Source organism: Periophthalmus magnuspinnatus, chromosome 6, assembly GCF_009829125.3.
Source record: "Periophthalmus magnuspinnatus isolate fPerMag1 chromosome 6, fPerMag1.2.pri, whole genome shotgun sequence".
In the NCBI taxonomy this organism is placed as follows: Eukaryota; Metazoa; Chordata; class Actinopteri; order Gobiiformes; family Gobiidae; genus Periophthalmus; species Periophthalmus magnuspinnatus.
Window position 1 is genome coordinate 29,808,179 of NC_047131.1, and position 21,381 is coordinate 29,829,559.

At 39.8% G+C, this 21,381-nt stretch overlaps 1 protein-coding gene across 1 annotated transcript; it reads right to left on the reverse strand.

The window, feature by feature from the left end:
- Positions 1-3,225: 3,225 nt before the first annotated feature.
- On the reverse strand, positions 3,226-20,878 carry man2a2 (mannosidase, alpha, class 2A, member 2). Its single transcript, XM_033967477.2, has 23 exons — positions 20,762-20,878; positions 19,163-19,911; positions 18,713-18,970; positions 18,478-18,622; positions 17,188-17,359; positions 16,482-16,609; positions 16,206-16,379; positions 14,195-14,381; positions 12,852-13,029; positions 12,264-12,466; positions 11,811-11,993; positions 11,516-11,630; positions 11,339-11,409; positions 11,094-11,259; positions 10,007-10,243; positions 9,702-9,824; positions 8,768-8,882; positions 8,535-8,668; positions 8,320-8,461; positions 7,106-7,239; positions 6,220-6,414; positions 6,028-6,141; positions 3,226-5,344 (listed from the first exon to the last, which is right to left on the reverse strand). The coding sequence occupies exons 2-23, from the start codon at positions 19,292-19,294 to the stop codon at positions 5,192-5,194; spliced, it is 3,459 nt and encodes a 1,152-aa protein (XP_033823368.1). The 5' UTR covers positions 19,295-19,911; positions 20,762-20,878; the 3' UTR covers positions 3,226-5,191.
- Positions 20,879-21,381: the final 503 nt, after the last annotated feature.

The following is a 21,381-nucleotide window of genomic DNA, read 5'->3' on the forward strand; positions in this document are numbered from 1 at the left end:
AGTGATTAACCCTGTCGTCATGGCAATTAGCAAATGTTTTGAAAGTTGACAAGTAATCGAAATGGTGCCTGCAGAAAGACAGAAAGCTGAAAGGACTAGGAACTTTATTGTATCCTAAGTTTGACCTTGGTTTCTATAAATAATGAAGATTGTTAAAGCCATTTGCAAAAATTATGAATGAATTGAACGTGCAAAGATACTGAAGAGAGAAAAGGATTTGATGCCAGATCTCGACTTCAGTTTGACTGGATTTTGACTATTTGCTTTTGAATGTAAAATTGACTGAGCTGCAGCATAAACAGAACAAACAAAGCTCAAAGATCCACTGAGGCAAGTGAAGTCCTAGTTTGTCATAATGTGATAAATGAGCGTGCCGTTGTAGAGTTATAGTCAACAGCGTTTATGATTATTCTTAATTTAATTGTAAATCTAATTGCAAACGGCTGGCTGTGCTCTTATGGGATGTGTTTGGAGATGTGTGCACAGCTCGTACTCACATCTGGGACTCACGCTGGCCTCTGTCCCGGCCTGGAAACTCTCTCCTCGGCAAATGAGGCTTTTGATAATCAGGTAATTAGAGAAACAAATCAGCATCTCCAGAACACACAGACACAAGCAGGACCTGAAGGGCAGAGGCTGAGCACTGTACAAGGATTCGTTTCATCACGTTTAGTGTTGACAACTTGGGTGAATGTTGATTCAAGGGCTACTGCCTCAGATTGTCCAGTTTGTCCTTATTTTAAAATGCACCTGCAGACTTCAAATAAAGCCTTTTGATAATGGGCAGGGATGGTTGGTGTGAATAAAATTGAGATGTTGTGAAGCATGTGGTGACCTTATTCTCCGTACTGCAGGTTTTAAAAGTTTTAAGGTTTAACAAATTTTGGCCTCAGCAGCTGCCACTCCTTCGCTCTCAGGAGAGCAGATGGTTTGTCACTTTTTCATGGTCATAAATCACTGTTTCAAGTGTGATTCATTTGCTTTGAGTACTCAATTTTAACAGGCATTTTTACCAAAAGACCTTTTTCAAAAGTTGGTTTTGAGCTTAAATGAAAACAAATAGAAGAGGTTTGTTTGTGTGCAGCTGGGACAACAAAATACAGTGTGGTTTGATCATTAAAACCGAGGACTTAGATGCAGGTAGCGGGTTCAGGGGTGAAGGTACATTCATTGTGGGTTCTATAATTGGACCTGCTGGGAGAAGTGTGCACACTGTGGATGTGTCATGTTTTGCATTATAAATGGCCTTATGTTAAAGTGAAAGTGTTTGAGCTTCTTAAAAGGCAGGACTTTTCACCACATGCTCATTACACACATTCCACACGCCTCCTCTGCATCACCGCGGCCTTTGGCTCATAGTAATTAACTGTCATGTACTGTAGTCTAGTTTGCACTAACTATAGATGGCAACACATAATTATTTTTAATTAAAACAAGTTGAACAAATCAGTTTTGATTAGAGGATTTCAAAACTGTTCCCCAGAATGTCAGTTGCTCATGTAGGCTGGTAAAAATTATTGATTATATATTATGCATTTTTTCCTGACCATAAAGTGCTGAAAGTGCTATTTTACTGACCTCTACAATGTCACCCCTCTGTCCTCAGTGCCAGATGCTGCACTGAATCCAGGTCAAGACAGCTCACTGCTGTTTTCTGGGCCAGCTACAAAAAAAGCATTTTTCATCATCTAACACCTCTAGTTGACAAAGCGATAAAAGTGGAAGCTGTGAACTGTGTTTCTGTGGCCTAAGCCTCAAAAACTCCACCAAAACTAGATTGTCATTTGAGCATCTGATCTATTCATTCTGCTAAAGAGTAGAATTAAGACCTGAAGCTAACATATAGAAAGCACTTTTATTTTGTGTATGAAAATGAATATTACTAAAAAAGGAGCATTTTTTCATCATTCTTCAGTGTCGTGGTGTAATACCTCTCGAGTGTTGAGCGAATTCATCAGCATTGAAATAGAGCTGAAAATGTTAGTATTGTTGACACTACCTGGTTAGATTCAAGTGACGCTTTTGACTTATTTCACCTTTAGTCATATTTTATCTTCTATTTCTTTGCTTTATATTGTCTGAAGAAAAAAAACACATTTTTCTCACTGTCTGACATGAAATCAGACTAAGCTTTTCCTGTTTTAGGTCAATTAGGATTACCAAAATTATTTCTATTTGCTAAATGTCAGAATAATGAGAGACAATTTTTCATTCCTTTCTTCAAAGATAGAAATTTACATACAGTAAGATTAATATGCCTTTAAACTATTTGGAAAGACCCAGATGATGATGTCACATCTTTGGAAGCTTCTGATTGGTTTATTGACAACATTTGAGTTAATTAGAGACTCACCTGTGGATGTATCTGAAGTCACACCTGAAACACACGCTTCTTTGTGTAACATCATGAGAAAGTCACAAGAAATAAGCCGAGATGAGCCACGTTCATCTGTTCAAACGACTATACACTATGGGAATGTCCAGACATCACACCGCTCAGGAAAGAGCCAGGATCTGTGTCCGAGAGATAAACGTGCTTTGGTCCGAAATGTGCATAACAACCCAAAAACAAAAGTAAAAGACCTGGTGAAGACGCTACTAAAGCTGTAAGAGTGTGTCATTATCCACAGTGGAACAAATACTGTACCGACATGGGCTGAAAAAAGGACACTCTGCCAGGAAGAAACCATTACTCCAAAAGAAACAAATTAAAAAGCCAAATTACAGCCTGCAAATGCACATAGGAACAAAGACCTTAATTTTTGGAGACATGTCCTGTGGTCTAAGGAAACAAAAATTGAGCAGTTTGGTGATAATGACCATCATTACGTTTGGAGGAAAAAGGGGGAAGTTTGCAAGTCTGAGAACACCAGCCTCACTGTGAAATACGGGGGTGGCAGCGTCATGTGTTGTCCAAAACAACTTAATATAAAATAAACAAGTCAGCTGACTGTCACATTAGAAAACTGCGGTGCCCAGTGGGAGCTGACGTTACCGAAATGTCATCACAAAGAGTCGGCACCTGCAGATCACTTAATTTGTACCAAAAGGATTACATAACCCTGCAGAATCCCGCGTATCAATTAAGAAAATTAAATTCAAGAACAAAATATGCGTGATTAAAAAAAATACTGCCAGGCATGCATTATTGAGCTCGGAACAATCACAATTATTAAAACAGTTTATTCAAAGCTAGTTAATTTGAAGTGAAGAAAAACACCATTCTGTACTGAATATTAATCTTTATTCGTTCCACCTTTCCCCTGCACAGCCTATTCACTCTATTATAGACCACCACTGCCTTCATATATTATCTCTGATTCAAAAACAGTGCTACAAAAATCACATTTAAAAAAAAGAATGAAATTGATAGACTCACATTACAAACAGTGACAAACAACACGAGTGAAGTCGCCCGGTCTCAGAATTGTTACGCACAGGACTTCTGATAGAGATACTGGATTAAGTTCAAGGTGATTTACTGTATGGGCGCACACTGTGACCTAGGTGCTCCAAAATGCTGTGAAGGATAAGATACAAGTAAGCCTGAAACCACCTAAGTATCCGAAGCACTGTGGAGGCCGTACGAGTGACTATTTGAAGAAATGCTTTTATTGGAGTGGTCACGCACACATAGAAGCGAGTTAGAGGTGAATCTTTTTGTTGTGCCCCAGCCAAATTGCCCGAAATGTCACCCCGACTTTTGCATTTAAAAGTAGTAAACCATTTCTCACAGCATTGATGCAGTGTGTAATGCATAGCAAGTGCTTTTAGCCTCTTTGACAAGTTTCTGTCAAGTGGAAAAAATAAACTGTATAGAAGCATTGCCAATTCCAGTGTGTTGCCAGAGAGTTTGAAGGAAATGATTACCTGTTAAAATTGGAAAGGTGTCAAGATTTCTTTATAAAGGGGTTTCAAAGTATGATTCAACCTGGGGAAACTTTTTGCCAGCTGATGCAGAAATATGTGGAAACTATAGTACATCTAAAAAAAGGTCCTTTTGAGTTAGCAAAGTTTCAACTGCCTAACAGTACAATGTATGGTCCCTGAAAGTGTAGAAAGAAAGTAGCCTGGGCAGCCATCACAACTCTGGGCTGTTTAAAGAAAATACTTGGTTTAAACAGATTTCACTTTGGTTTATGGTAAACAAACAAACCTGCAATTAGTTATGCAATATACAGAATGTTATATATTGCAAACAAGTAGTTACCTTTACGTAGTTCCTTTGATAGCCCTAGTATCCTCCGATAAATTTGTGCGCATATACAACCCTTTTTGCTAATAGGCTGAGGATCCATACATTGAGAAAAAGATGTTCTGGATGGCCAGGCTACAGAAAAATGCTCAAAATAATGAGCTAAAGGAAACAGACACTCCACACGGACACTCATGGATAAATGTGCCAAATGTGAGGTATAGTCACTGTCTAGGCTCACATTGCATACAGTCTGAAACTGAAAAAAAACAGCGACTCAGCAGAGAAGGATGAGTGTGGGAATGACAGAAGAGGGGCTGAGAGAATCTGGTCCAACTCCCCCTGGACCCCTGCATATTTTTCTCATCAGCGACAAAGGGGAAGCTCACAGGGAGGAGAGAAGGAGAGAAAGTCCTCTATCCATAGAATGGGCACAACAGTCATCCGTTACGCACAATATGATAAATGGTCACATTTTATCTTCTAGCAGCTGCTGCTGAACTCTTGGACTTCGCCACAGCTGTGTGTTGGTCTCATCACGGGTTTGGAGCGAATGAGACCACACATTCTGAGCTGCTTTCAAAAAGAAGGACGTGAATTAAATCAGTGGCCTACAGCCAAACAAATCTTGAAATTGCACAAGTCCAGGCCTTGTGGATATTTACATTCAATATTTAAGTCTGAGATCGACCAAACTGTAGAAAAAGTGAATTCTTACATAGCAGAGTTAAATTAAAGTGTGTTTCAGAAACACCAGCTTCTAGAAGGCTCTAAGTTACAAGTCTTGTCTCTGCTCCCCACAGGGCCACAGTATCACAGCTACAGCCTGCCCCCTGCTGTCAGTTCACGCTCGGTACAGACATTTTTGCTTTGTGATCTTTGTGGTTGTGAATGTGCACTCAGGACAGTCCAGAGGAGCAAGAGTCTGAGGCCAGCTCAGGTCTGGCTGCTGTTCCGGACCAGGGAGCCCTGACGCTTGTTGTTGGGACAGCTGTTTTAGCGCAGCTTGAGTTTGAAGGCCGAGATTTCCATGGGGTCCAGGCTAATGGTGGAGTCGTTGGCCAGAGCCGTCCCCGAGTGCATGAGAGTGAGAGACACGGGCTGCAGCAGCTGCACGTCCAGATTCTTGAAGAGCCCAGAGATGTTAAGCTGCAAAAAAGAACATTAATAAGTCTGCAGCAAAATTTAAATAATAATTTTAAAAAGTCTAACCAAGGTCTCTGCTCAAAATGACAAAAATTAACAGTTGTACATATAAATACTTACTTTTTAACAGGAAACCCTTTGTGAAAACTCAACTCTTAATGTTGAAATGTTAACATCTTGACTTTTTAACTGTAAATGCTCAAATATTCTAATCCACCCGTTAAATGATGCTTTACGTAACTTTTCTGTTGGGGGCTCTGTCACCTCATCGTCAGCTTTGAGATTTTAATTATCCTGCTAGAATGTTCCACAGTATGGCCTTAAACGTATTTTTCTAAGACAAACAGGCGGTGCCATCAGGCCAAGATCTGTGGAGAGGTGAGCCCACACACATAAATACAAGACTTAAGTTTATTGGCACACTGTGGAACATTCAAGGCGGAGTAATCTCTTCATGGAAACAAGCAGGTGGCCGCCCCTCCACCATAAGTTACACAGTTCACCTTTAATGTGTGTGGCTGTGTCCAATCTTGCAGAAAGAAAGAAAAACAAGGCTGCTACTTACAAAAGCGCCTCACCAGTTTCACTCTGGTTCAACCCTTCATTATTTGAGCTCCTTTCACTTTCAGTTTTCAGTAGTGGTGTGTGTGTAGTAGTGTGTGTAGTGGTGTGTGTAGTAGCCGCACCTGTCCTTGTGTAGTGGTACAGTTGAAGGCCATGTTCTGAGCCTCCAGCGTACAGTCCAGGCCCAGTCGGTGAATGATGAAGACCGTGTGTGGTGAGGGGGTCAGAGCGTCCTGCTGCTCACAAAAACACACAGATCAGTCACATGGTCCAACCACACAACAGCATCATAATAAATGTTTTTTTTTTCATACTTGGGTCTGGATGCTGCGCAGGTTCACCAAGTGCATGTCGCAGGGGAACGCAGACTTGAGAGGGGCAAACGTTTGTAAAGGAGGGATGCCTCTGCGTTTAGGCAGGACGGGTAGTGCCAACACATCGTGATTTAAGAAGGCGTTGGTCATGTGGCTGAGTATAGAGGGGAAGCTTGTGACTCCAGTGTCCATCATCTATAAAAGACAATGAGATGAAGTGATGAGACAGAAACAGAAGAACAAACTCATTCTATTCTACCCACTCTATTATAACTACACTAAAGCTAGGATAATCTACAAGACAGAAGCCCAATATAGGATTAAAACTGCCTGCGCTGTTGGAATTATCTCAAACTGACTGACTGAATTTATCACAATTAGAGGGACGATAAAAGCAGCATTTTAACTTTCATCCTACAAATATTTTTCATGTCTATTTTTTTCAGGAGCATCATTTGAGCACAAACTATTCCCAGACAGTTACAGGTAAAAAAGGAAGAGGGAGGACCAAACAGGACCGAGTAGTGTTATTTTCTATCACACACACACTATGATTTATTCTAATGACCATCACAGCTGTTGCTATGGCAACATTACCTCTTGAACTTCGTCACTCAAAATTTGAGAGAAACTACGAAACACTGAGGAGAATTTTTGGAAAAAGCCATCGTGCTGAAAAAGTAATGATGTAGAAAGAAAGGAAATGAAAAAGACAATTAGACAGAAAGACAGATAGAAATATAAATGAGAAGAGAAAAGTGAGCCACACAGACTGAAGGACAAAACACTTGGCTGATGTTTTAACAGATTGAATGCACCGCAAATATTTAATGTTGTACATGGACGGACTATATTTAATGCTGTGAGCTTATCTCCTGGCACTGACCTTGTTGCTCAGGCCTCTGCGCTCGAGTAGCAGCCGGAAGCGGTTCACCGTCTTCTTGTTGTCCTTTAGGCCCTGTCCCAGCCCGCGGTTATCGTCTTGCATCAGTCGCCGGTCCAGAATCACCTCGAGCTGACCTGAGGCACAGAGTCGAGCAACCACAACTTTACTGTAAACGTCAGCATGAGGTAATTAATCTAGGGCTGTGCCAAAAATGGAAGGATCAATTGACCTTATTCCGCCCTGTTCACTTTTTTTGTAAATGCAACTAAATCGTGCTTTCTCTGTAGCAGCACTTCCGGATAAGTGGAAATCCTGTTCCTTTCGATGGAGAATTTGGGGAAAGTTTCAGTGCTAAAACATTATATAAAGTAGGTTGGTTTGTGTCAAGTGTTCAATGTTTATGTGCAACAACAAGTCAACACTGCACTGGTTCTCTGGAGGCTTTAAAACAGCTCTGTAGTCCCTATAGAACTTATTTGCTGTCAAGATCAGCAGCTCCATACAAAATAATACAATGAAAAATGACGATAGCGGCACTCACGGCAACTTCCAGAATGAGGTGAACAGAGCAACATGTAAACTTTGGTCGATCTCGATGAGGCAAACACATTTTAATTGACAGGTCTACAGCCAATCGTGTGAGCGTAAGAGCGTGTGGTGCTGAAGAGGAGTCACCGCTCACTTGTGTAGGTGTAAGCTCGGAGTCAGGCCCACAGTCTCTTTATGTCTCCTCACGTATCCTCCTGTTTCTCAAGTTTTGGTTTATATCTGCACAATTTGACCAAAAGTCCAGTGCCTCTGCTTCTGTGTACACGTCTGCCCCCGCTTCCCCTCCCTCTCTCCTTTTCTCTGATCTGAGCTGGATCTCCTCGCCTTTTCTCCTTTCTTTCACTCTTCTTCTGCATCGTATCATTATAATCCAAGTTACGGAAAGTAAACTACCATTTTCTCATGTGAGAAAAATTGTAGTAGAAAATGAGTGTTTCTGCCGATAGTGGTAACGCGAACATGCTTTTAGGCTTAATATATTGTACAAATGCATTCCAAGCTTTAAATGTGTGGGATTATTAGTTCTATCAAGACAAAAAAGGTCAATCCGTCTCCGATTATCTATCCAGACAGTACTTAAACTGAGCTAGCTTGTGGTAATCGTTAGTAGATAATAATACGGTGACTATGTTAATCACTTATAATATCAAATGTAATACGCGTACCATTTTCTAAACTGGTGACTCCCAGAGACTGAGCCGTGTGCAGGGTAAGGCGGTACTGGCTGTCTTGGATGTAGGCTTGGCTAGGCATGGGGTAGAAGTTGGCTTGAATGGGAAGCTTTAAGTAGCGACGACGAGGCTGAATCTACAAAAAATAAAAAATAACACAAAAAATACTGAAAACTCATACAAATTGTTATATGATATGATGCACTGACCTGGAAGCCATTAAGATCAGTGAAGAACATGTCTCCACTCTGGACATCTGTAACCAAGCGCATAGCCAGCTCCTTATTGGTCTGATCTCTGATGTCCACTGTCGTCATCATGTCTACAGATAATCCTTCAACACCTAAAAAAAAAATAAATGTGTTTGTTTATATTAGTCATTGTAATGGACCATCTGCTGTAACAATAAATGATAGTGTTTTGCTAATAGTGCATTTCCTACCAGGCACATTGTGGATCCGTACGGTCTGCTGGAAGTGCTGATAATGGGCCACCACCTCAGAGAAAAGAGGCCCCTCCACCACACGAACCACAGGGGTCTCCTTCTGACTGTACGGCTGAAAGGAGAGCAAAATCAATACAGGCCGACAACAAAACATAACAAGCTGAGATGGGCATGGAAGAAATCACAAAAGAAGAAAAAAGAAGTCACAAAATTCAGGTTGTTAAAGGTACACTGTAACTTTTCTGCTCCCCTACTTGTCAAAAATACTGCTTTGCCTGAAATGTTCCAGTTTTATCTGTACGAGGTTTTTTCTGACTCACGCCAACATGAATAAATATTTAAAGATGACACAGTGGACAGGGAGCTGCGGGTGGATGACACTGACAACATGTTAAAAACTACACAAATAAAATAAATACTTCACCAGAGACACTTCTGTATTTAGAAAGATTTTTCTCTCAATACTAAAGCTAATGCTAATTTTGAGACATAATAAATATTAAAACAACATCACAAACTGAAGTATTCTACATGTAAAAACAAATGAGTAGTCTTTATTTTAATAGGTTACTTATTTTATGCTTTTAATAAAGGTTAGCATATGTTTTGAGACACAGCGAGCTAGCTAGTATGCTGTTGTGCACAGAGCCAATTAAAGGCGTTTTTACTGTTCAAAAATACCTTGGAAAAACATACAGGTTTGATCTGTGGAGAGGCGACCTCACTCAGTGAGAATGAAAATTAGAATATGAGAAAGTAACTCAATAAGGCTAGACAGATACATTTTATGCCATAATGTGGAACATTTTAGGGAAATAGGCAGTCTGTATAGAAACAAGCAGGTGGAGCACCTTTAACTGAATACAGTAAAAAATGTTCTATCAATTTAGTGGATTTCGAGTGATAACATAAAAAGAATAATTGAAAGTACCTTTGCTTTTCCATCTGGTAAAAACAGATATGCTCCACTCTTGTCCTTCGATGGCCGGGTGCCGTAGACCACAAACTGCATCTGAACTTTCACTTCTTGCAAATCCTCTCTTCGCCTAATACTCTGATCAAAGAAAAGGAAAAGAAAAAAATCAATGAAATAGAAATTAGATAAAAGAGTGCAATGCAATACAAGACCCTGTAATGTTCTCTTTTATATCAGGCTTATGGGTATTTCTCCCCAAAAGTTTAGAAAATCCCCAAATCAGCCTGTCAGGGTTCAGTCAGATTAGATAAGATACAAACCTCTAAGAGTCCCGTGGTTCCTGAGAATCCCAGGATGAGCGACTGGCTGCTGATGTAGAAGGTTTGCGCGTCGGCCTGTAGGGAGCGCACGGGGAGGGGGTCAGCTGCGCGGGCGGTCACCCCTCGGCCCGGCAGCCTGAGCAGGGTCTCTGAGCGCAGGGTCATGGGAGAGTCGGCAGAGTCGTACAAGTGAAACACGGCAAGACCCAGAGGAGGAAGGCGTGCCATGAATGTCGCCTGAAAAGAAGAATATTGAATTTACTCAATTACATGTACTCGAGTAAAGAGATTGTACTTCCTGAAGATGTGAAAAAGGCCTCTGCTTTGACAATGTTTAAATCCAGGTTAAAAAATGGTTCTGTTCAGCTGTGCATATGACTGACAGGTTTTATTCTGCACTCTTCTCTTTTAATGTTCATTTTATGATGATTATTTATGTTTTGATTTGTTGTATTATGATTTTAATGTCTTTCTTATTCTGTAAAACACTTTGAATTGCTTTGTGTATGAAACGTGCTATACAAATAAACTTGCCTTGCCTACTTTTCAGAGTACTTTTCTAGCAGCATACTTTTACTCTTACTTGAGTAAAGGTTTCGATTACTTTACGTAATTTACGTAAGCAAGTCTACAAGTAACAAAAGCTTTGTGCTGACAACATGAAATGATTTTGTATTTCTTTCTTCTCTTACTAATATATATATATATATATATATATATATATATATATATATATAATATTACATTATGTTACATAATGTTAATACAATCACTAATAAATCATAAAATTGTGATTTTAATGTCTTTCTTATTCTGTAAAGCACTTTAAATTACTTTGTGGATGTGTTGTTCTATACAAATAAACTTGCCTTGCCTAATGTGTGGCACTCTAAGAGGGTAAAAGAATGTATCTTAAAATAATTCAAGGTCTCATTAGTACAAAGTGATGGAAATGTTCATTGCGTTTCATTGCTTCTCTCCCATTGGCCTGCAGACATTATTGCTCAGTGTGGGAAGACAAACTGTCGAACTGCAATGCAGCTTGAGCAGATAAGCAAAACAGAGGCATTGTGCCTCCGAGACTCACCTCAAATACCTCTGCGCTCATTTGACTTGCAGAGCTCCACTGAGCGCTGAGCTGCACAGGGACAGTCTGCCCGTCTTCTGTGAGCACTCGCACCCTGACAGTGTTCACCAGCACAGTCACAGCACACAGACGCTCCTGCTCCACTGGGTTGAACAGAACCACGTACCTGATAACAAGACAAAAGCTGTGGGATAGACCAGACAATGGGGAAGGGGATAAATCAAGCCCTGGGGTACAAATAATACCTGGGTCCAGCTGGGTCCAGTTCGATTAGCGTGCGCTGAGGCAGAGAGTCCTGGGTAGCTCGTCTGTCGTCCTGCAGATAAAACAAAAAAATATCTCTGCAACATTGACACTTTTCTTTCTTTCATTGTTCATCTGCGTTTCCTCTGTGGGTCTCTGCGTCCTGTGCTTCTTTTTACCGTCTCTAGGAAAGGCTCGGTCTGGTAGAAGCGATAAAAGTCTTTGTTCTTCATCACCAGGAAATGAGCAGCATTGATGATCACTCTTTTCAGGCCGATGAGCGCGCGCAGTAATCTGCAACGGAAAACCAAGAATCAATTGTTCACTGCAGCAGTCACACTGGGCTTATTTTGTACTTTGAGCATTGAATAGAAAAGTATTGAACGAAGAAACAGAAAAGAGTTCTTTGATTTGATGTTTGAATTGAAGTGAAGGTCAGTTCATTCATGTTATTCATTTATTGTAAGCACTTACTTTGTGCCATAGTCAATGACAACATTTTCCTTCGCAGTCCCTGTGATGGCGTCGTGGTGCTGGAAGAGGCCAACTGAGCGTCTTGCATCAACCAACAGGGCGTAGTCTGACACGGGGTAGCGTCCCTCCATACCAGCATGTCGAGCATTAGCCATTGCAAGGCTGTAGAGAATCTCTGCTCCCCTAAAAAAAAAAAATAAATATGACAGTTATGAAGATAAGAGTAGTATCATTAGTGAGTTTAGTATTAGTATTTATTTTATTATGGTACAATTTGTTGAATATAATTGAATAATAATAATTCCACATTGATCTGAAGCTAATTCAAAGCACACCAGTTATTCTCAAGTGTCTTTATCTGCATTTTTACTGCTTGTATAAATTGGTATCAAATAAAGTGCAGACTGATGATAAAATAACTCTTCTTCTAATGGCTTACAGATTTTAACTTACCTGAGGTGCGACTCGATCACACGGTCAAGGCTTTTGTAAAAGGGTCTAGAGGTGAAATAGCCGGTCCAATAGTGGTCTTCCCGGTCGGCATAGGCAAAGAAATCTCCACTGAGAATAGGGAAGTCTGTAGGTCTGGTTCCCTCGGGCACCCCATAAGCTTTGTACAGAGCGCTGAAGTACTCGGAGAGAGTCCCAAACTGAGCCTAAAGAACCAAAAGAAACAAACAACACAAGCTTCGTTTTAACAGATGAGGCCTTAAGCAACAGCGTCCTGCACACTAGCTGTTGAGGTGCATTAATTAAAAGGACGCTACGCAACTTTTCTCATTAACAGTATATCGCTTTGTCTGGAAAATTTCACACTATGGCTTTAAATTTTCTGTCTCATTAAAAAAGACAAGCAGCTGACACCACCAGGCTGAGTTACAGGTCAGAGATGTGAAATGAATTTGAGCAATAAAAACAGCAGTACTGGAATGAATGCAAGATATTCAGGTATAATAATAAAAGCAATAACATTTCCACAGTGACAAGCAAACGCAAGCACCTCAAGAAAAGTTACACAGCGCACCATTAATGAAACTTTACCTGTACGTGCATCTCGGGGTGTGAATTCATGTAGTCAAAGAGTTTCTGGTAGTTGATGTACTGCTGGTCCCACTCTAAGGCCTTGTCATAGCGGAAATCATCTCCCAGAGGAACAAGAAGCACCTTACTGCGATAGAGCTTAGACTTTTTCCTGTACTGATCCAAGAGCAGCTGTGCCCTGTTTAAGAAAGAGGCCGAAAGTAAAAAATTAGACTGTCATGTCAGGCTTTTTTATGCACCCGCTTGGAAAAAATGGTGATTGTGGGAAAAAAAAATAATGCTCCCTTATTTTTATTCAACATCGTTTTCTTAAATCGTAGTGTTTTGGTGGCTTGAAAATAGGGTTAATGAAACAATGACATTTCCCCTTGATTTATCAGAACTCCATGTCTGTTAACTTTGGCATGAAGTCAACTTGAGTTTATTTATAATGGGCCAGAGCAGACTGGGTTACTAACATCAGCTGTGTGAGGAATTCTTGATTACACTTAAAATAATAACTACAACTATAAATAATAATTAGAACTTTTCATCTTAATAAAGCATGAGGAAAGACTTAACAAACAGATCTGTTAAGAATGAATTTAAGACATTAGTTAAGTACTAAGCCCGAATCATTCTTAAAGAGAACCTATTGTGCTTGTGTCTGCTATAGTTAAAATCTGACATCCATGGATCGTTATGTTGAATTTTGCGATTTAACATGTGCAAATTATATCTAAAACGACTTGATATAAGAAACAAGAATACTGCGGTGACCAATGGGAGCTGACGTCATCATAAACATCATGACAACGAAGAGCCGTGTAGCGGTCGGTCCCTCCTATGACGGCTGCAGATCACACTAGCAAGTAATGGATTTTTTTTTTTTCTCCATTTGTACCAAAGTGACTACGCAACGCTGCCAAATCCTGCGTGTATCATCGATTAAGAAAATAAGATTAAAGAGTGAAGTAAGTAGAGAGCAGTGGGCGTGTACCAGTGACGTTGATTGTCAACATGGCGTCTTGAAAATAAGCTACTGAAGATTCCTCAAACATGCACAAATCACTCCAAAAATAACTGAGCGGGTAAAAGAAAAGACAAAACAACTAACATGGTTCAAAGCTCTGAAATGTTGATTTTACATAAAAGGTCTGTTTGAATAAACTATTGTCCATTAGGTCTTTTTTTTCATGATTTATTAATGAGGTTAATTAGGCACAGTTATTACAAAGGGTTACTGAAACTGCCAAATATTTTACTGCAACTTAATCATCGTTGCACTGCACAATGACCCCAAGATCATTAAATGTATGGATCCTTTTTTCTTGTCTGAATCTAGGACAGTTGAAGCTACTCACCTTTCTGCTACATTGGCTTCCACTATAGATTTGGGAGGCACTTTCCAGGGGCAGTTAATGCGGCCACCTGGTAATCTTTTGAAGTCAAACTGGCAGCAGATCTTTGGGTCTGGTCCACACGTGTGAGGCACATCGTAGCTGTAGAACGGCATCATGTGGCAGAACATGTCTGTGTTGGCTCCAGTGTCTGTGGCAGATGGAAGGAAACAAGTCAATATCTTTCCCCCAAATCATTACAGTTCCTCCTAGGCCTGTCACAATAACACAGGCTGAAGGTTGATGTGTTGCTACAGAAAATAGATTGTCAATCATTGATACTGGAACATTTACTATCAGATCACATAACTGCATAAGGCTAAGGACGAGCTGCACCAAAACTGAGACATGAAAGTGGCTTTTAGCTGTTTTGTGTCAGAAAAATGGAACAGGCTCCAAGGAAAAGCAAAACTGGATACTCTGGGGACACAATCACAATTTGATAATCTGGTAACAAACTTTTATACACACACCTGCTCCTGTTTATAATGTTTTATATGGACTTGTATACTTATTTGTTTGGTTTCATTTTCTGCTAGTATTGTATTTAAAACAGGGGGCCCATGAAAAAGAGCCCAAATGATCTCATTGGGTTCCCCTGTATAAATAAAAATAAGAAAGAACCGATATTGAAATTACTCTGCTACTGACTCAACTCTGCATTCCAGTAAACCCTTTTATAAAAGTACAATATCTTAAAAACAAAAACACAGCAGCAATAAATAAAAAGCCAAATTAAACACCTTGATCGTTATGTAGTAGTGATAACGACTCAGATGTTACGAGGTTCACTCTCTATATATAGCAAAAGAAAAATAAAATCTGTCAACTGGACAAATCGTTGGAGTGAAGACGTTTTGCTGCTCATCCAAGCCGCTTCATCAGTTCTAGTCAGATACGGCTTGGAAGTGGCTTAGATGAGCAGTGAAACGTCTTCACTCCTACAAAGATTTATCCAATTGACAGATTTTATTTTTTCTTTCGCTATGGATCAGACCTGGACGACTGAGAGATTACACAGATAATTTCACTCTCTATAGTTCCACTGTATTTTACTGTGTTCAGGTACAAAGTAGGGATGAAACAATAAGCAAAAATAGCAACAATAATCGTTCATGGGACATATTATTCAGTCGTGGGAATTACCAACAAAAATAATGTCCATTATTTCACCACAATGTCCAGATAAAAGCTACTGATCCACGATTTCTTCTGGCTCATTGTTGTTTTCATAAAGTATAAATAAAAAGTATTCCTGTTTAAATATGCAACCTATTCATAATATTAAAATTATAATTATTCATATCCGTATACATTTTTAAATTGTCATCAATGTTAATAAATACCGTGATATACTTGTTGATCAGTTATTTTGGCCATGACAAATTTCAATATCGTCCCATGCCTAGTGTAACAACAACAAACAACTTTTCCAGTATTTTTGAAAATTGATCTAATAATGAAATTGGCCTATAGTGACTTGTTGCTCATCACCATCTTTATAGATCGGGAGCACTTTTTCTATCAGCAATAAGTCGATAAATACATTACTGTGACAAGCCTAGTGCCTCCCAGCAAAATGGTTAAAACATACACAGTACCTATGCCCAGTAGCTATGGATACAAACCACACAAAGTAATCTTTCCGTCTACATTGGTAACCTTTCATGAATGTTTAATGAAAAGGAAAAATAACACTATCCTCCATTCCCACTGTATCTCCATTTTGACAGAACATAAAGGGCAACGCTTGTAATCAGGACATTTTATTCATTATAAAGCTAAAAAAACAATGTTAGAGTACAGTTATAAATCCATCCGGAGTTTAACTATAATGTGTGGACTGTCCTTCAAAATGGCTACTCAGTTAGACGCTATGACAAGTAGCATGACTCATTCTGAAATTAGCTGATCACAGATGAATAGTTTCACAAAAGCCTCAACTGGAGAGCTGAGCTGGCCGTGCTTCACTTACCCCACGCCTGCCTCCACATGAACTCCAAGTTCCGTGTGGAGGAAAAGTGCTTTTTGATGGAGTAGTGGATCCTCTGGATAAGCATGCTGGTCAAGTTGGACTTTTTTAACAGGTATGGCATCGTCGCACTGTGTCCAAAAGGGTCCACCGCCCACCCGCTACGTGGCTTAATGCCTGGAGTAGACCGAGGGGAGTAGAGTGAACAACATTAAAAGTTGAAGAGGTTTTTATATAGGTTTTTAATGGCATCTGTATGGGTGTAGTGTGTTGGTGTACCTAGATTTCTTTCTAGCCACTGGTGTCCTTCAATAAGCTGGTCAATCATTGCAAAGTAGTGAGCGCTGGCTTCATCTGTCATCACCCAGCCTCCTGTCACAATCTCTAGCTGTCCCCCAAGGATCAGTCTGTTGAAGAGCAGATTAAGAACGAAACGTGAAGATAATCCAGCTTTAAAGAAAGGCAGACTAAAACTAAACAAGCTAATTATAGAAAATGTGCATGTGTTTGTTCGTGATCTACTTTCTGAATTACATTTTAATGTCATTTGGAGCATTAGCTACAAGTGCAAAACATCAAGAGCTTTGTCAACCCATGCAAGCTGCAATACTGATAACACTTTCCAACTTGTACAACAAAAACAAGATGTGAAAGTACAACCAAAATTGAAGAAATAGTGAATGCAAATGTAGAATTTAATTTCAAACATTCCTGTGTATATTTTAATGATGGTAATGACTGACAGTGGTTGTTGGAAAGAGATTACAGCTTTCCTTACAGGTCATAAAACAGAAAATTATGCGTGTCAGTACATGGTTATCAGATTGTATTTTTCTTTCCAAAGAGATATTTTTATCAGTATTACAGTGCTTATGTGACACATGTTATGAATACACATGGGGCACTGGTTGACAAATAGAATTGTGAGAGCAGACTGGAATAAGACCAGTGCATGGCTTGAGGTGCTGTTCTGGGGTTGACTCACTTGCGCATGGCTTCCTGCTTTTGTGTGTCTGCAGTTTCCCACCACTTTGAGAAAAAAGAAATTTCAGACCAGATAAACTTCCTTCGGGGATCCTCCGCCAGCTTCACAACCATGTTGTTTAATATGTGCTGGGTTTGGTCTGTGAAGTACTTGTCAAAGGTTTTGACCCACCCTAAGGAAATGGACAAAAAAAAAAAAAAAAAAGAAGGGTTACATATTTAACTTTGTTCAAATCATGTTTTAAGCAACACGGCTCATAAAAAGTGCAGAGACAGTAGTAACCTGGTAAAAAAGGGTGCAAAAATAACACTATATTTTATTCATGATCCCTGCAGAAAGCCATTAGGTGAAGTAGAGTAAGTCTGGGTGAGACTGGGGTCAGGCAGCTGTGAAAATACTATTTGTATTTGTGATGAGGTAAAAGATGCTTAGATTGCTTTGATATGTATAATTTAAAAAGTGTATGCATGAACTGTGCCAATGAGGGAAGTAAAGAAACTATACAGCAACAAATGAGCCTGACACCACTAAAGCTGCCAATGAGCCACTTTCACTCTCGGAAAAATATCTAATTACGAGTTGTCTGACAAGCATTTTGATTAGATTTTAGATTAACATTTTAAGTAAGATTCTGTTGAGTGTTCACTTTTTCAACATGTCCAGCAGCATTATCTGTTGAGACTTGAGCTGAATTATAAGTATGAAACTAACACTAGAATCCTATGCATTTCAGAACTACATGGTTAGCAGTTTTATGCATAAGACAGGACATTTGGTTGCGTGCAGAAGAAATTATATCCTTCGAATAATTTGCAATGTTTGCAATTTGCCTACTGTGCCCATTCAAACTGCTGTATTTTGCATTACACCACAGCACTGCATTTATTCTGGTGTTGGCCAGCGTTTCGTTTATAAAAACAGTGTAGCAATATAAAATTAACACTGCATGAATTAGTGTAAGCATATTTATCACCCTCAGTGTCACAACAAATTATTAGTTATTGCTAGATTTTGTGTGCCTTATTCATTGCAAAAGAAAAATTCAAATCAAAAGTTGTAGGAGTGAAGACGTTTCACTGCTCATCCAAGCCGCTTCTTCAGTTCTAGGGACCTCCCCATCCTAACCCAACCATAACCTTAACCCTAACCCCGTCTTGGCTCCTACAACTTTTTGTCCAGTTGACAGATTTGAATTTTTCCTTTACTACGGATCAGACCTGGACTACTAAGGGATTACACAGACAGCCTTAGTCATAACTGCATCATCAACGTCATATCATTTTAACTCACCAGGGTCGTTATGAGAGTGAGGGATGACAAACACTTGCAGTGGCTCATTGTCCCATTCATCAGGTTCATAAGTAATGTCAAAGCCTTGTTTCCAAACACCACCATCGGGGTTGTCAAACTTTAACAGTGAGTACACATCCAGCATCTAAAACAAGCAAAGACTTTAAACTTAGACAGTAACAAAAACATACAAGTAGGCTTTAAAAAAAAAAAAAAACTTGAGCAGTAACCACACCTGCACATCCGGATGGCCCCGACGGAGCCCGGCAAACTGGCAGTCCTGGGGCTTGATCGCTAAAAATGTGGGTCGACCATCAAAGGGGAGAACCCAAGAACCATTGGCGCTCCTGAAAGGCAAGTGGCCACTAGGAGACACTGCACCTGTATCTGTGAGCTCCATCACAGAGTCTTTTATGTGACTTATAATTTGATGGTTTTCCTCAAGCAGCTGTTCCAACTGCTCTATCCTGTTCTGTAGCACTGAGATTTGACTCTATAACAAGATCACAGACATCGGAATTACCTCCTGAGAACCAGTTGAGGCACTTCATAATTATCATACAGACAAAAGGATATGCAAGCTAGCACAAAACTGTAGAGATGCACTATAACTTTAGGTAAAAAATGAAAGCCATATGGGAGGTTAACATTAGATATTCAATATGCCAGTAGCAATTACTCTTACCCTTGGAAAGTTTCCACTGCTCTGTCTCCTTGCAGGGTCATGCTGGACTCGATCCAACATCAGATATAGTGAGAATACAGCCACACAGAAAATGGCCCCTCCACACACCGTAACCTGCTTCCTTAGCTTCATTATTCAGTCCTCTCAGTTGTTTTTTTTAATTCAGTGTCCCTTTTTATGAACAAACAGATGTCCTTGGAAATGAAAAAAAAGAATGCAGTCCAATCTGGTCACAATGTTGAAACGGAAACCACACACGCCACAGTTCTACAGCAAGGCAGTCTCCAGATCGTGTTCATCATCCCGAACATCGCAGTGACGGAGCTGCAGCGCTGATAACAGTCAACCTAAATCAGCAATGGCTGGCAAGCACTTACTCAGCTTTGGCAAGACCACAGCCACTGGTGGACACCCTCAAAGTAGCCCTTGTGCTCAACCATGCAAACTGAAAAAGAGGAAAAACCCAGGAAACGAAAAAAACACAAGCACCACACTGAGGGGGATTTAAACAGCAAGCCTAGTGTCCCACCGTCGAGAGGTGGGTCCCTGTAGGTCTATCTCTGGGTCTTCTTTACGCTCTCATAGTAGTGTCTTGAATTCATCACTCATGCAAAACCTCAAATAGTATCACAGTGAGATAAAAAGAAGTAAACTTGGTCCAAAACAGCGTCATGAACTAAAACATTTTAGTGGTCCAATAACATCACGGGCAGCCCATCTGTCTTTGGTCACATGCTGGAGTCTTTCAGCTGTGAAAAGAGAAGGGAGTTAGTGGAAAACAGCTATGTTGTAAACTTTAACAACAGCCTGAAGGAATAAAGTTTGTGTTTCGTGCTCATGTTTCATTAGTACTGACACCTATGGCAGGATATCTTAAAACAGTTAGAGGCTTTTAATCAGAGGTAATCGGAGTTGCTCACAAATCCAATCGTATTGTAATCCGCTCATCAGAAGCTCTTGAAATGCTTTAGCTTCTCTATTGCATTTTGCACACACAGACAACAATTTAAAGACAAAACATGTACACGTCTAGGTCTATTTGATCAATAACTCGTTTGTGAGGCCCAGCTATTAAACATGCCGTATGTCTGTATGTTTTTGTTGATAAATACTAATATAAAATCCAATGTTAGCCCCATTCACAGTGAAACCTTCAATGTAAACACGCTTATTAGCACAGTGTATTGTATTAAGATCTTAAACGTGAACACAACACGGTTAACCTCTAATAGTGAGAGCCTTTAACCTAGTTTAATTATTGCATCAGGTAAGATAAAGAAGCTAAAATAGCTAACTAGCTTCCAAATTGTGAAATTCCAGGAATCAATGCTTAAATCCAAAGGAGACAGCAGAAGATAGCATGTCGCAAACGGACAAACATGTGACTGAAGAGACCAGGGGTAGATTTGTCTATTCAAAACAACGTTAAAGACCTAGAGCAAAAAGGCAGGAAGAATTGTTTTGCGATGGGTAATGTTTAATATCTTATACGCGATAACGATGACACTTCCTGGCTAAGCGTTTAAATACCTTGCAGTCTTGCTAAATGACTAAACCCTTGAAAATATTTACGGATTAAAATATGTGTAAATCACTCACCTAAACCAGCCACAAAATAAAGCCTCGCAGCTGCTCGGGGTACGTGTACGTTTAGCTGTGGACAGGCAGATTAAACTGTCAGTGAGCTAGCACCGGGCTAACAGCAGCGCGAGCCTCAGCGGGGAGGGAGGGGGGCCGCAAAGGCTCATGGGAAGGGAGAGGAAATCTGCGCATCGGTTTATGATTGGCCCGAACGTCAACGGAAATTATTTTATCAGCACTTTCGGTTCAAGAATACAGTAAACATGTTGTCCATTAAACAAGGACCAATGGGTTTTTTTGTGCGGTCTTATTTAGAGTAGATCGACATTAAAATATGTTATATTCATGCTTAGTTAGACAATTTTCCATTCACAATTTTATTTCACTTTGTGTTGAATCATCAGAATTAAGTAAACATCCCATCCATGAAGTAAGATAGGCTTAAAGCGATGATTCATATGAGTTTTTACATGCAAATACACTATTACAAAAAGTTTTTGGAAAGACTGCTTAAAGTTTATAAAAGACCATACTGACCCTAACTTTTTACTCAAATTTGAACATATCATTTTTGGTGTACATGATAAGAATTTGGACTCAAATAAAAAGACAATTCATTTAATTATTGCATTTAGCAA

Coding starts and splice junctions, on each gene's coding strand:
- man2a2 (XM_033967477.2), bottom strand. CDS start 19,294: ATGAAGCTAAGGAAGCAGGTTACGGTGTGTGGAGGGGCCATTTTCTGT. Junction 17,360..18,477: donor TCACTCTCATAACGACCCTG/GTGAGTTAAAAT, acceptor CCATTTCCTTAG/GGTGGGTCAAAACCTTTGAC. Junction 6,415..7,105: donor GCAGAGGCCTGAGCAACAAG/GTCAGTGCCAGG, acceptor TGTCTTTTATAG/ATGATGGACACTGGAGTCAC.